General features: G+C 34.6%; 2 protein-coding genes and 1 non-coding gene across 20 annotated transcripts in view; 2 read left to right on the plus strand and 1 right to left on the minus strand.

Annotated features, from left to right (window-relative positions):
- The window catches only part of Nadsyn (NAD synthetase), a 443,475-nt gene that overhangs the window by 416,384 nt on the left and 11,402 nt on the right, over nucleotides 1–15,689 (minus strand). The window lies entirely within an intron of this gene.
- Nna1 (Nna1 carboxypeptidase) overlaps nucleotides 1–15,689 on the plus strand; it is a 411,438-nt gene that overhangs the window by 391,387 nt on the left and 4,362 nt on the right. For all 16 annotated transcript variants that reach the window (XM_073976458.1, XM_073976461.1, XM_073976468.1 and 13 more), the window contains 2 exons: nucleotides 14,590–15,116; nucleotides 15,183–15,419. In XM_073976458.1, the coding sequence (XP_073832559.1) occupies nucleotides 14,590–15,116; nucleotides 15,183–15,419 (764 nt within the window). The remainder of the gene's footprint in view (nucleotides 1–14,589; nucleotides 15,117–15,182; nucleotides 15,420–15,689) is intronic.
- TRNAY-GUA (transfer RNA tyrosine (anticodon GUA)) lies at nucleotides 14,435–14,527 on the plus strand. Its single transcript has 2 exons — nucleotides 14,435–14,471; nucleotides 14,492–14,527. It is a non-coding gene; the product is annotated as a tRNA-Tyr (tRNA).

Raw genomic sequence — 15,689 nt, forward strand, 5'->3', positions numbered from 1 at the left:
GGTTATGACTTTTTTACAACCTCATATCATAAGCAGATATTTAACTGAAAATATAACAGTTGGTTTCTCGTATTATTACATACAGTTTGTCAAGTAATTGTTTTCGAACTAAGAAAACTAATAATTTTCTGTATTAATTTGTGAAAAATGTCTGATAATTGGGATAAAAATGTCGGGTTTTTTGCAAAAAATAGTTGGTAGACATATTAAAACAAGATAGGATGTGTAAATAAAAAATTGACCCACGTAGTCCTACAAAAAATAACGAAAACCCATAACTACATATAATTCCAGCTGTCAAATAAATGTTTTCGAAATTTAATGGAGGTTCCAAAATAACCCATATTTTTGCAAAATTCTTAAAAATCATGACATTTTATGAATGTTATTCTTAAAAAGGGTTAACTACTAACAAGTATCAACAATATTAGTCATAGAATATCCCTACTAGGAGGGTTACCATATGGACCATGGGAGTACCAGGTCATATTACATGTAAACAGGGTCCTATAGGTCTTAAACAGGGAATATCTGAAAACTAAGACGTTTTATGAGTTTCTTTAGTTCACTAGGATGGATTGTCATCAACAAAAATAAAGATTACCTTCAGAATAATAAAATCAGGAGGGTTGCCAGATGTACGAAAAAGGTACCAAGTTATATAAACAGTAAATGAGACCACCTAAATCCATAACCAAGGCTTAAGATTTGCTTATTTAACTCAAATTGAATTAAGGGATAAGGGAATTCTCCAACATAAACCAAAATATGACTTTAAAGTACAAAAATCGCTTAGAAATGAATATATAAGATATTGTCAGTCTATACTGATTTTTAATAGACCTCCGATTTCAACTGTTTATAGCCAGTTCGGAGGAATTCTCCACGTTTTTTGCTTCCATTCTAAAACTGAAGCATTATTTACCCATTAACATAATTTTTCGCTTAAGAATGTACTGCAGTAGTACGCGAAATGTGTCCAATAGGTCGAAGTATGCATTTCTGAAAATTGTCGAAACCTTCACCCCATACATTTCTAAGCAATATTGGTCTCCTACTGCGATATTTCCGATTATTTAGTGAAATGTCATTATCTCTTAATTAATATTAGGTAAAAAAACAAACTTCGGTGCCCTTTGGGGCCTGCGTGGCCTCGTTCACTGTTTATATAACCTGATACCTTTTTAGTCGATCTGGCAACCCTTCTGATCTAATTATGCTGCAGGTAATATTTATTGTATTTGATGGCAGTCCATCCTCTTGAACTAAAGAAACTCATAAAACGTCTTAGTTTTCAGATATTACCGGTTTAAGACCTATAGGACCCTGTTTACATGTAATATGACCTGGTACTCCCTTGGTCCATATGGTAACCCTCCTAGTAGGGATATTCTATGACTAATATTGTTGATACTTGTTAGTAGTTAACCATTTTTAAGAATAACATTCATAAAATGTCATGATTTTCAAGAATTTTGCAAAAATATGGGTTATTTTGGAACCTCCATTAAATTTCGAAAACATTTATTTGACAGCTGGAATTATATGTAGTTATGGGTTTTCGTTATTTTTTGTTGGACTACGTGGGTCAATTTTTTATTTATTCATCCTATCTTGTCTTTAATAAGTCTACCAACTATTTTTTGCAAAAAACCCGACAGTTTTATCCCAATTATCAGTCATTTTTCATAAATTAATACAGAAAAACGTTAGTTTTCTTGGTTCGAAAACAATTACTTGACAAACTGTATACAGTTAGTCAACTAAATTATTGCAAACGATGAATTTTTAAAAGTTCGTTCAATAATGATTTTCCTGTTAATGACAACATCAAGCCAATAAATGCAGAAATTGGTCGGAAATAACAAAAACAACGGACAAAAAGGATAGGTATCTGGTTTTTGTGGTGTCAACTAAATAATTGCAAAATTAATAAATGTGTAATAAAATCGTGGGATTTTCCCCGCGATTTTTTGCAATTAAGGATTTTTACGACTTTTATGTTATGTGAGCATGTAGATCCATAATATTTGATAATAAATTAATTGTTGTGTGTATCATAGACGGTATATTCAGAAAAAGAGAAAGTCAGGTAAACGGATTTCGGAAAATATGCTACATCTGGTTGGTCTATTCCAATTATAATAATGGTAAATACGCCAGAGAAATCGCTTAAATCACCTCTCATAAGCTGAGAACTGTATACAACATCATATACCGCACCGAGAGAGAAGACAGGCTCAAACTAAAGACGTTACATGGCAGGCCGAAAATAGTAAGCCTACGAATTGACAGGGGAATGATTAAAAACATTGACGAAAGACCCCAAAGCAGCACCAGAAAATTGCTTTTTCTAATTAAAATGATTTTGGAGTGTGTCACATGGGAAAAGTCAGAATACACCTTTTTCACATGTAATTCGAAACATTCCAGTTGTAATTCGTAACATTTCATTTGTAATTCGATTATTCTATTTGTAATTCGTAACATTTTATTTGTAATTCGAGAATTCCATTTGTAATTCGAATTATTCCATTTGTAATTCGAATTATTCTATTTGTAATTCGAATTATTCCATTTGTAATTCGAATTATTCCATTTGAAATTCGAATTATTCCATTTGTAATTCGAATTATTCCATTTGGAATTCGAATTATTATACCCTCCACCATAGGAGGGGGGTATATTAAGTTTGTCACTACGTTTGTAACTACTCGAAATAATCATTGTAGACCCCACAAAGTATATATATTCTTGATCAGCGTGCAATTCTACATCGATATAGCCATGTCGTCCGTCTGTGGAAATCACTCTAGCGTCCGAACGGATTGACGTAGGTTGATGAAACTTTGGGAAAATATATTATATGTACGTAGGACTTTTGGTATTGAAAGCGGGCTATGTAGGTCCACGCTTTCGTATAGCCCCCATACAAAATGACGCGTGACGCGTCGTCGTTTTAAGAAATTTTTAAGATATTTGGCCCATTTTACCATCGAATTGGTTGTAATTTGGTACTTTGTGTCTCCAGAGGCCAAAAAATATTCCTACCAAAGTTGGGTTATATAGGTCCACGTTTTGGTATAGCCCCCATATAAGGCCCCATATAAAGTACGCGTCATTTTAATATATTTTGAATGTATTAGACCCATTTGACCACAGAATTTGTTGTAATTTGGTATTTTGTGTCTTCAGAGGCCAGAAAACATTCCTACCAAAGTTGGGTTATATAGGTCCACGTTTTGGTATAGTCCCCACATAAGACCCCTTATAAAGTACGCGTCATTTTAATATATTTTGAATGTATTAGACCCATTTGACCAAAGAATCGGTTGTAACTTTGTATTTTGTGTTTCCAGAGGCTAAGAAACATTTCTACCATAAAATGTTTATATAGGTCCACGTGTTGATATAGCCCCCATAATACAATATCTCCCGATTTTCGATATTTTGAACGTTTTAGCCTCATTATCACACCGATTGGGCTGAAATTTGGTATTTAGTCTTCTTTACGCGTATAAAACTTTCCCCCAGAAATTTGTAGGTAAAGGTCCACGCCATCATATAGCCCCCATAGAACGGTACATTCCGAATTTCGGTATTTTCAAGGTTGTGGCCACATTAATCCACCGAAATGGCTGAAATTTGTGGTGGAGGGTATAAAAAGTTCGGCCCGACCGAACTTAACGCTTTTCTTACTTGTTCTATTTGTAATTCGAATTATTCTATTTGTAATTTGAATTATTTTATTTGTAATTCGAATTGTTTTATTTGTAATTCGAATTATTCCATTTGTAGTTCGAATTATTCCAATTGATATTACAAATAGAATAATTCGAATTACATATGGAATAATTCGAATTTCAAATGGAATGATTCGAATTACAAATAAAACAATTCGAATTACAAATAAAATAATACGAATTACAAATAGAATAATTCGAATTACAAATAGAATAATTCGAATTTCAAATGGAATAATTCGAATTACAAATGGAATAATTCGAATTTCAAATGGAATAATTCGAATTACAAATGGAATCATTCGAATTACAAATGGAATAATTCGAATAACAAATAGAATAATACGAATTACAATTGAAATGTTTCGAATTACAAATGGAATTCTCGAATTACAAATAAAATGTTACGAATTACAAATGGAATTCTCGAATTACAACTAAAATGATTCGAATTACATCTGAAAAAGGTGTAGTGTTACATAATAACAATCCTTCATCACAAGTGACTAGGTAAATCCATTGCCCTCCCAGCACAATATATAGAAACTATTCAGAATTGTTACAGACAACTTTTCAAGCCGTCTTTAGTGTTGGGATGGGATGACGTTATATTTTCTGATGAGAATAAAATTATATTTTACTATCACGATGGGCCACAAAAATATTGCGAAAACCCGTTACAACCATAGAAATCAATAACCATGGAGATTGGAAAAACTATCAGTTAAGGTATGTATGTGGTTGTATACCAAGCAGTGACGTTGGTAACATACATATGTGCTTTATTTAGATGTTTTTAAAAAATGATTTAACCAACAGCGTCAAGAAAATGCATACAAATTGCAATATAAGTACTACCAAGACAAGGACCCTAAGCATAAATCTTATTTATATTTGTTATACAACTGCACCAAAGTCATTGACACCCCAGTCCAAAGTCTAGATATGAACCCCATCGATAATAGGGATACGTAAAATCGATTTCGGTTAATCGATTAATCGATGATTAACCGTAAAATTTATTGGTTTTATTTAGCTCACCCCGTTTGTTTTATTATTTATTCTTGGGTCAAATTTAGTAATTCAAATTTCACCCTCTTCCTGTCAACCGATTAATCTGAAATTTTGTATACACTTTGGATTTTGGTGACAATACAATTATGTTTATTCATTATCATTATAAATTCAAGATGGCCGCCGCTACAAAATGGCGGATAACGTAGGTTTTATCAATCCCATCAATATGGGGATCAAATGAAAGGGCTCAACAAGCAGAATACAATATACTATAAAAAATTTAAATCCCAGATGACGGCCGCTACAAAATGGCGGATAACGTAGGTTTTATCAATCCCATCAATATGGGTATCAAATGAAAGGGCTCAACAAGCAGAGTACAATACACTATAAAAAAATGAAAACCAAGATGGCGGCCGCTACAAAATGGCGGATAACGTAGGTTTTATCAATCCCATCAATATGGGTATCAAATGAAAGGGCTCAGCAAGCAGAATACAATATACTATAAAAAATTGAAATCCAAGATGGCGGCCGCTACAAAATGGCGGATAACGTAGGTTTTATCAATCCCATCAATATGGGTATCAAATGAAAATGCTCAACCAGTAGAATACAAAATAAAATTAAAATCCAAGATGGCGGCCTCTACAAAATGGCGGATAACTTAGGTTTTATCAATCCCATCAACATGGGTATCAAATGAAAGGTCTCTACAAGTAGAATACAATTTACTATGCAAAATTGAAATCTAAGATGGCCGCCGCTACCAAATGGCTGATAACAATTTTTTATCAATCCCACCAATATGGGTATCAAATAAAAGGGCTTGACAAGAAGAACAGTGCACTATACAACCTCAATATTTAAGATGGGCGCAGCCACTAAATGGCGTATAATTAAGATTTAAATTTAGAAATTGAATCTGTAATTTAGGTATCTGATTAATCCAGCCTGAATCCACCACCCAAGTCAAGATTTTTTATCGTGTTGCGAAAGTTTAAGGTGAAAGGTTAAAACGCGCCGAGAACTATATGGCACTAGGGTGGATAAAAATGATATGTCGTTAGCGTTTTCCCCTCAAGACTCAGGCGCATCTTGTTGTACATAGCCTTGCCCCTTTATTGGACCTCTGGGGGTCGACCGTTTAAATGTCCATTACTCGTGGGAACAAAATGGTAAAAAAATATATAAAAAATACAAACACAAATAAAACAGAAACTGCAACACAACGTAAACGAATGCTTCAAAAAGCGAAAGAAAAGTATAAAGCAAAACGAGCTAAAGAAAATAAAGGTGATAGAAATAGTCGATTACAGAAACGACGGGAACAATTAGCGTCAAAAACACCTGAGCAATATGAGGCCAGGTTAAAAAAGCAACGTCAGCGATATACACAAATGACGGCGTCAGAAACGCCTGAAGAATATGAAGCCAGGTTAACAAAGCAACGTGAGCGATACACACAGATGATAGCGTCAGAAAGGCCTGAAGAATATGAAGCCAGGTTAACAAAACAACGGGAGCGATATACACAGATGTGTGTTGCCTTTAATACTATCATGGGCTTCTACAATACATAAAATGCAGGCCAGCACTGTGGATCACGCAGTCGTATACTTAGGTGCGAAACAGTTTGAAGTAGGTCAAGCCTACGTGGCTCTTAGTAGAGTAAGATCCTTGCAGGGACTACGTATAGAGGAGTTGGACTGCAATAAACTAACGGGCAAGAAACCTTGCAATAATGTAGCACTAAATGAATTAAACAGAATGCGAAATAAAAACTAAAAACTAGAAAATAAAAATAGGTAAAAAAAACTTTTTAAGTTAAACGGTTTTATGTTAAACATACATTGCAATGTTTAAGAAAAATGTACTAAAAACCAAAAAATAATAAAATAGATACAGTCGTGGGAATTATAAACATATGCATAGACTAGACTAAAATAAAACCGTGGAGCACGTCAATTGTCTACAATCGTTGATTAAAATGTTTGTTTTGTAATGTTACACTATAATTAGGCAGTTGTTCAACCGACAACGATGGACGTGTGATAAGTAGGGCTAAAATGTAGAAACAAGCTAGCAAGCTCGGTTATAAGCGAGTTTTAGGGTTTCATAGTGGTGAGCGAGTAGTACTTTATCGATTAAAGACAAACTACGAGCAGTGAAACGATTCCTCGCCAGCCAGCAGTGTGAATGTTCAACGATAAACTAGTTGAAAAATCTCTTTTATTTACATGGAGTGTATAACTATTGGAATTTCCATGAACAAGAAAGTAGTAAGTAATTTCCTCACCGTCTGCGGGCCAACTGCCTAACGACGAATTAAACGATTCTTCTATCGCACATTAAGTCGATAATTTGTAGACAATTGACGTGCCCCACGGTTTTATTTTAGTATAGTCTATGCATATGTTTATAATTCCCACGACTGTATCTATTTTATTATTTTTTGGTTTTTAGTACATTTATCTTAAACATTGCAATGTATGTTTAACATAAAACCGTTTAACTTAAAAAGTTTTTTTACCTATTTTTATTATACATTAGTTTTAAGTTTTTTATTCAGTGTTGTTTTTGTTCGACCTTTTCCAAATTTATGTAAAGAAATTCTTTATTTGAGCTTGAGGCCAGATTTTATTTTTTTATTGGTTTCCAATATTTCGCAATGAGTTGCAGCATCTTCAGGGAATCTACAAAATATTTATGCATTTTAATAGTATCACAGCATTTGTAAAAGTTAAACAACAATAAAAACAGAAACCTTACCACACAAAAATTATAAAAAATTGCGCTTACATATAAAACCGTATAAACTAATTGTCAAGTATTTCTTAAAAACTACGATAGAACTTTCACTATCATCGTCTAATGTAAATATTGCACTGAGTTGTTTTACATATTGCACGATCTACTTTTATGTGTGAGATGGAAATCACTCTAACGTCTGAACGGATTGAGATTTTGGTAAAATCTATTATATGTATGTAGGACTTTTGGTATTGAAAGCGGGCTATGTAAGTCCACGTTTTTGTATAGCCCCCATACAAAGTGACGCGTGACGCGTCGTCGTTTTAAAGAAATTGTAAGATTTATGCCCCATTTGACCACCGAATTGGTTGTAATTTGGTATTTTGTGTCTCCAGAGGCTAAAAAATATTTCTACCAAATTTGATTTATATAGGTCCACGTTTTCGTATAGCCCCCCATATAAGTTCCCATATATAGTACGCGTCATTTTAATATATTTTGAATGTGTTAGTCCCATTTGACCACAGAATCGGTTGTAACTTTGCATTCTGCGTTTCAAGAGGCTAAGAAACATATCTACCAAAGTCTGTTTATATAGGTCCACGTTTTGGTATAGCCCCCATAGATATATTTGAATGTATTAGTCCCATTTGACCACAGAATCGGTAGTAAGTTTGTATTTTGTGTTTCCAGAGGCTAAGAAATATTTCTAACATAAAATGTTTATATAGGTTCAGGTTTTGATATAAACCCCATAGGACGATATCTCCCGATTTTCGGTATTTTGAAGGTTGTGACCTCAAATTCCATCGAAATGGCTGACATTTGGTGGTAAGTCTTCATTTGGGGTATAAAACATTCCATGTGAAATTTGTCGGTATAGGTCTACGCCTTCATATAGTCCCCATAGGACGATTTCTCCCGATTTTCGGTATTTTTGAAGATTTTTGCTATACTACCAAAATGGCAGAAATTTAATATTTCGTCCTCTTTTGGGATGTAAAACTTTCTCCCAGAAATTTATCTGTATCGGTCCACGCTTTAATGTACACCCCATGGAACAGTACATCCAAATTTTCGGTGTTTTAAAGGGTTTAGCCTCATTATAACACCGAAATGGCTAAAATTTGGTACATAGTTAATATTTTATACAGCCTCCATAGAACGGTGCTCCCGATGTTGATAACTATCCAAATCCAGAATATCCAGGTTTAGGTCTAGTCGGTTTTGCCCAATTTTTAAAGGGAATAAAACTAATTGTTCCTATTCACTTCAATACAGTTCGTGGTGGAGGGTATAAAAAGTTCGTCCTGGCCGAACTTAACGCTTTTCTTACTTGTTTATAATAAAATTGAATGAATGTTATTTTGGGTATTAGTAGGCAAACGTTCATTCATTTTCGCTACAGGAAATCATTTTTGAGAAAAAATGTCAAAAAGTCATAATGGTCAATCATCGAACTTAAACTAAGTTTAGAAGAAACATTAATTAATTAGTCTGTACAAAGTTTCAACCAGCCAGACAGATGAGAGAACATGGCTAAATCGATACCAAATTTACTGAATCGGATTTGGGCTTAACATATGTGGGGTCTACCCGTTATTTCTATGAGGGACATGTTAATAGTATCAAAGTGAATAAACCCTATTTAGCCATAAGAAACCCCGTTATGAATTGTAGCTGTAACTTTTCTTGGAACATTCGGCCCATTATATCAGAAAGTATGGACTTCCAAAAGAAAACCTTATACTGTTTTAACATGAACTGCGAAACCTACCTGAATAAGCCTTAATTTTTCCCCCGAACAGGTCATACTCTGTTCAAATCTGACTTATGCCTGGAAGAAATAATACGATGTGTAAGGTTTGGAGCGCATCATTTATTTTTGATTTTTTTTGTCTTAAGTCTATGGATTACAATAATCCTTACAGACTAAAATATACGTATATAAAAATGCGAGACAAAATTGTAGTATTTAAAGAGATTAAGTATTTAGATGTAATATTACTTTTCTTTTTGCTTCTCCTCGGGTATCAGAAAGATCTAAGAGATGGTAGTATTTATTAAATTCTACAAGGAGGCGGCGTAATGGGTCATTATTTGCGTAATTGCGTGCGTGCGTCTGCGGAGACAGAACAAAAGAAATTGTTTTTGAACTGATTCGATTAAATTAATGTGTATTGTGTAAACTGGATCCCAGACAATAAAACCATATTTCAGAATGCAGCGGACAAAAGATATATAGAGTTGTTTTGTTATTCCAGGATCTTCGAATTCCTTGCTCCACCGTTTGATAAATCCAAGGCTTTTATAAGCTTTATTAATAGTTAAAGATTATGTTCTCTGAAATTTAAACGATGTTCTCTGAAATTTAAACGATGTGCATACATTTCAGAATGTTGAGCTCCAATAGATTAGTATTACTACATTGACAGCAATTATTTAGATCGGACTGAAGTACGGCTTGATTTGCTTCCTCTTTGAACGAATAAAATAATTTTACATTGTCTGCAAACATTAACACATTCGACTGATGTATTACCATTGGTAAATCATTTATAAAAAGTGTAAATAAGACTGGACCTAGGTGGCTTCCCTGTGGGACACCAGATGGGACATGGATTTTTTTCAGAAATGCAGTTTCCAAATTTTACCATTTGTGACCTATCGATTAAATTTGATTTTATCAATTGTAAAAGTAAAGGAGAAAACCCGATATGATGCAATTTCAATAATAATAACTTGTGATTGACTTTATCAAACGCTTTACAGAAGTCTGTGTAGATACAGTCTTTAGTCGTTAGCTCTAAAATATTTGTTATTGTAGATTGATTTTTTCGAAAACCATGTTGGTATTTAGATAACTGAGATTTTAATTGAAAAGACAATTTCTCGGTTACTTTTTTCTCAAATAGCTTGGGAATAGTATTTAACTTAGCTATTCCCTTATAGTTACATACTTCAATTCTACTGCCAGATTTATATAGAGGTACGATAAATGATTCCTTCCATATTGATGGAAAATATCCAGTACTCATTGATTTATTGAAGCGGAAGTGCCAGATTTTCAGCGCAATGCTTTAGTATACAAGATGGTATTCCATCTGGACCAGGGGTGGTAATATTGTTAAGGGATTTTAAATTTGATAGTACCGTAGAAACATTTATATGCGAAATGTTTATGGGCGTACCTTCGGAGATTGGGTAAGGATTTTCAAATTTACCATCCAAAGTTTTGTCAGAGTATGTGGTTTTAAAAAATTTAGCAAATAGGTTTGTTATTTCAAGATCATCATCTGCAAATGCTGACCCAAATTGTACAGTCTTAGGAAAAGCTTTGGTTTGACGTTTATAGTTTAAGAAACTGTAGAAGGATATTGGGTTAGAAAGTAGATCATTCTTCATTTTCTTTATATAGTTGTTGTATTGCTGTTTGTTAACTGTAGTGTACTGTGATCTTATGACAGCGTAATTTAGGTAATCGGATGGGGTACCGCTTTCCTTAAATTTTTTGTACAACTTATTTTTCTTGTTTTTTAATTTTGATAAGATAGGGGAATTCTCAACAATTTTTGTTTTAGGGACAGATTTGCATATGCCTTTTTCTAAAATATCATAAAACATATTTATCATAATTTTAGTGAACAATATTGTATTATTTTTGTAGATGTACCCGAAGACGTGGACGACTTACCCCATCTTCGATCTTGATCTAAGTTTGGACATAATATTGCATGGTACATGCAATTGAAAGGACTAAAGGCCTCGATACATAAGAAGCCTCGCCGCCTGGTTTTCTTGAGTTGCTTCATTTCTGAGATAATAAAAATAAAAGAAGAAAAGCGAAACATATGTCGAAATTGGCTCGGTCTTCTTTATTCTTTTATTTTTATTGTATCAGAAATGAAGCAGGGCAAGTAAGCCAGGCGGCGAGTCTTCTTATTTACCGAGACCTTACCATGCACGTTGTTGAATGATGCTTTAATTTTCTATATTCCTTTCGCGACTCTGCAGAGAAGATTACTCATTCCAAAAAATGTAGTCTGTTGTTTGAGAACTGTTGAAGTGTTTAGTGTTTTTTGTGCATGTTCCCGAAAATTTGTCATTCCCGTGTGGAATTTTTTTCCGTTATTTATGTTATACCTAGCCGACCCGGTCCGCGTTTATAATGTACATCTTATATACCTGATGAAGCTATATCTATCGATATGTTGCCTTCTAATTTAAATACTTGCTTTCCAATAAGACCAAAGCTTCGCTACACGCAGAGAAAAAAAATATGATTGATCCAACAATATTCGAAGAGCAAAATATGTATTGTAAAGATATTGTTAAATTCCAAATGTAGTATTGTGATTCCAACAATTGGGTTTTGTTAAATCCAAAAATAGTTTTTGTCAACTGGACAATAGTTCTCTCTTTTCTTCGACAATTTTTTCTCTTCTCTCGCTATTCGATGCCGTGTTGAAAAAAACAATTATGGTGAGTTTTGTTTGTATGACATGATGCCTTTATCTTTGTTTTTATGTGTGTTTCATTCTTCTATCTTCATTGTGCTTTGAGGTTTGGTGTTATACCGGAGTTTGTTATGGTGTTTAATTATTCCTTATGTTGTGGTGGGTGCTTGTGGCTTTTTGTTTGTCTTTGTTGTCAGCCAATGCAGCAAACCATGTATTGTGTTCATCAATGATTGCAATATTATACGCTACATTTATATCCAAGTTATGTGAAAAGTGTATATGAGAAGTATATACACTCAAATCAAAAATTTCTGGGCTGGTTTTCTGGGTTGACAATACTTTTTGTAAACAAAATTAGATTATGATAGTTCCTACAATCGGTATTGTTAACGATTTTTACAATATTGCGGAAATTCGAAAGTTGTTTTTGTTTTCTATGTTTGGAACAAAAGATGGTATTTTTGGATTTGGATTACAATGTTTGAACAAAACAAATACATTTTTGGAACCAAAACAGATATTTTTGTTCCAACAAAAGCGAAAAATATTTTTTCTCTGCGTGTATGCATAACATCTGGTATTTCCATTGATTTGTAACATATTTAAGAAAGTAGGAGTGGTCGGGTTTTATGGTTCGTACATTTTACATATATAGCGCATTTAAAAAAATAGGACGCAGGGTATAACCAGCACCTCCGAAATTTAACAAAGTTTATACCATTTTTCCACCAAGGACCATTCCTGTACTTCATCTGAAAATTACATGGAAATCGGTTTAGAAGTTTTGAAGATATAACACATTTAAAAAGTGGGCGTGGCCGGGTCTTAAAGCCATAAATAAGTCCCTCGGGTTGGAGACACAACCACCATTGTCTATTGAATTAATTTTCAAACCACCCTCCGCCGAAATTCCACAAAATATATAGTTTATTTTCACCAAGCACCAAGGTACATGTATGCAGCCTATTTTCAACAGGATTATCCCGGTACATTCCCTGAAATTTGTAGGAAAATCGGCTCAGAAGTTTCAGAGATAGAAATTGGGCGTGGTCGCGTCTTAAGGTCCCAAAATGAGTAACTAGGGTCGAAGAATCGAAGGGTGGAAGTTCGGAGCAGGGTGGTTCGTTGCAGAGTGGTTCGATATGTAGAAGTTCGGAGTGGGGTGGATGGGAGGGTGTGTTTCGGAGGGTGCAAATTCCGAGCGGGGTGAATCGGAGGGTGGAAGTTCAATGCGGGTTGGTTCCGAGGGAGGAAGTCCGCAGCAGGGTGGAAGGTCGAAGCAGGGTGGATCGTAAGGTGGAAGTTCGGGGCGGGGTGGTTAATTCAATCACTCGTTTCATTTTTGCTAAAATAGCGGTTTTATTAAATCAGACACAGTGGAGGTACCAAACCCCTCCCAAACTTAACACAATGTATAGCCTATTTTAACCACGGGTCCTCCCTGTACATTCTCTGAAATTTTCAGGAAAATCGGTTCAGTAGTTTTGGGTATGTAACGTATTTAAGAAGTGGACGTGATAAAATAGGGTTTTTATATAAATGGGGCATGGGGGAGGTACCCCGCCCTCTCCGAAATTAAAAACAAATATATATAGCCTATTTTCACCATAGATATAGCATTTTTAAAGAAATATGGTAATGGGGAAGTACCCCGCCCCTTCTGAAATTCAACAAAATTTGGACAATTTTAAAAGGGGGCCATCCCTGTACATTCCCTGGCAATTTCAGGAAAATCGGTTCAGTAGTTTTTATAGAAATGAGAAAAATTGAAAATTGAAAAAGTGGGCATAAAAGTGGGCGTGGCCAAATTTTCTTTACATAAAAACCTATCGGGTTATGGCGCACATTTTACAGAAAGAATTATCGAAATCGGTCCAGCCGTTCTCAACTGATGCCATTACCACGACACGACATTTGATTTTTATTTATGTATATTTGTAGATTTCCGAAGTATTGTATGTTAATCTTTTTAGTCAGTATTAAATTATTTTAAATTTTATAATAAAAAAAAATAAGATTTGGACATTTAAATCCAAGAATACTCACGTTTCCATCATTGCCGTGTCGTCATTACCGTGCGTATTTTATAACTACGGCAATGACAAAAATAAAAAAAAATTGCCCATCGCCAATTAATTAATAAAATTGTCTTATAAAACAGTATAAACCGAAAAAAATATTTATTTTAACCCATTTTCCCACTTTGCCGTTTTCGATCCCAAAAACAATTCTTTTCGCAATATTCACCCATATATAAAAACGTTTATAGCTTTCCGAAAATAGTTGTATAATCTCAAAACTTTTATTTAGAAATATTAATTTTCAAACATCACCACATAATCATGACGAAATGAAAACCTTTGATAAGAAATTAGACAGTGAGAAGAGTACCTCTCAAGACCCTTAAGCAAACACATGATAACGGTATTCGTTTCTGTTGACACAACGGAAGTGACATAACCTTCGATAGCTCAGTTGGTAGAGCGGTGGACTGTAGAGGTTGTGCGATTTGTAGATATCCATAGGTCGCTGGTTCAAATCCGGCTCGAAGGAATTATTTTTTTTTCCAAAACCCCCTAATAAAATATTTTATTTTTTTTATTTCTTACTTTCAGCCACACAAAGCAAAAATGCGTTGCAAATCTTTACATCGTCGAAAGAAAGAAGAACGCCTGCTGTTGGATTTACCCACCACCGATCCTGGTTCAGATTTAGTCTTCTCCACAGATGATGAATATGTTATGGATGCCAACGGTGTACAATGTTATGGTACAATACCACGCCATGTACGCCGGGGTTTGCTGCAAAGTGAACTTCAGCGACGCTACATCGAAGAGATTGGAGATGGTTTAAGAAATATGCCACCGGAACTGATTATAACATCCCCCTCGAATAAAACATCCAAACATCCACCTATAAAAGTATTACTAAAACCATCAACGGCGAGCACGAAAAAATATCCAGCACCACCAAAATCTGCAGAATTGCCAATGATTGGTGAGCCGGCAAGGCGTACAAGTTCATGGCATAATTTAAATACTGCCCCACAAACACCCATTACACCGCAATGGTATTCCATGAATGTGACACGAAGGCAATCACCGGCGGCAGCACACTCACCCAAACCGGTGTTCAAAACAAAGTAAGTTGGGAATATAATTTTAAATTATGAAGCAAAAGAAAAAATAAAAATGTTGAAATTTTACAGATCCATGGCCAAAAAAGAACCTCTGAGTAAAGAAGACTTGGAAATAAAATTATCATTGAAAAAGAAAATATGGACGGGCATACAACCGGAAGATGGACCCTATGGTGTAGATCGTTGTAGACCTTTGACATGGGTACCTCCACCACCGCTCAAAACACCCACCAAAAAGGCAGTAGATCATAATCGGGTAGCATGTGCGAGGAATGTTTTGCGTTTGGAGAATGAGGCATTTTTAACGTAAGTCCAAATTAACCACGCTATCCGAATAACTGGAATATGTTATCCACGCTATCTGTATGACGTGAAAATGTTATCCACGCTAGCTGTATGACGGGAATATGTTATCCACGGTATCCAAATGAAGTGAATAAGTTATCCACGTTATTCGAAAAACGATATCCGAATAACGTAAATAAGTTACCCCAAAAACGTGAATATGTTATCCACATTATCCAAATATGGTGAATATGTGTTATCCAAACAACTTGAATATGTTATCCACGTTAT

This window comes from Musca autumnalis, unplaced genomic scaffold (assembly GCF_047663935.1).
Source record: "Musca autumnalis isolate F117 unplaced genomic scaffold, ASM4766393v1 scaffold_3, whole genome shotgun sequence".
NCBI classification, from domain to species: domain Eukaryota; kingdom Metazoa; phylum Arthropoda; class Insecta; order Diptera; family Muscidae; genus Musca; species Musca autumnalis.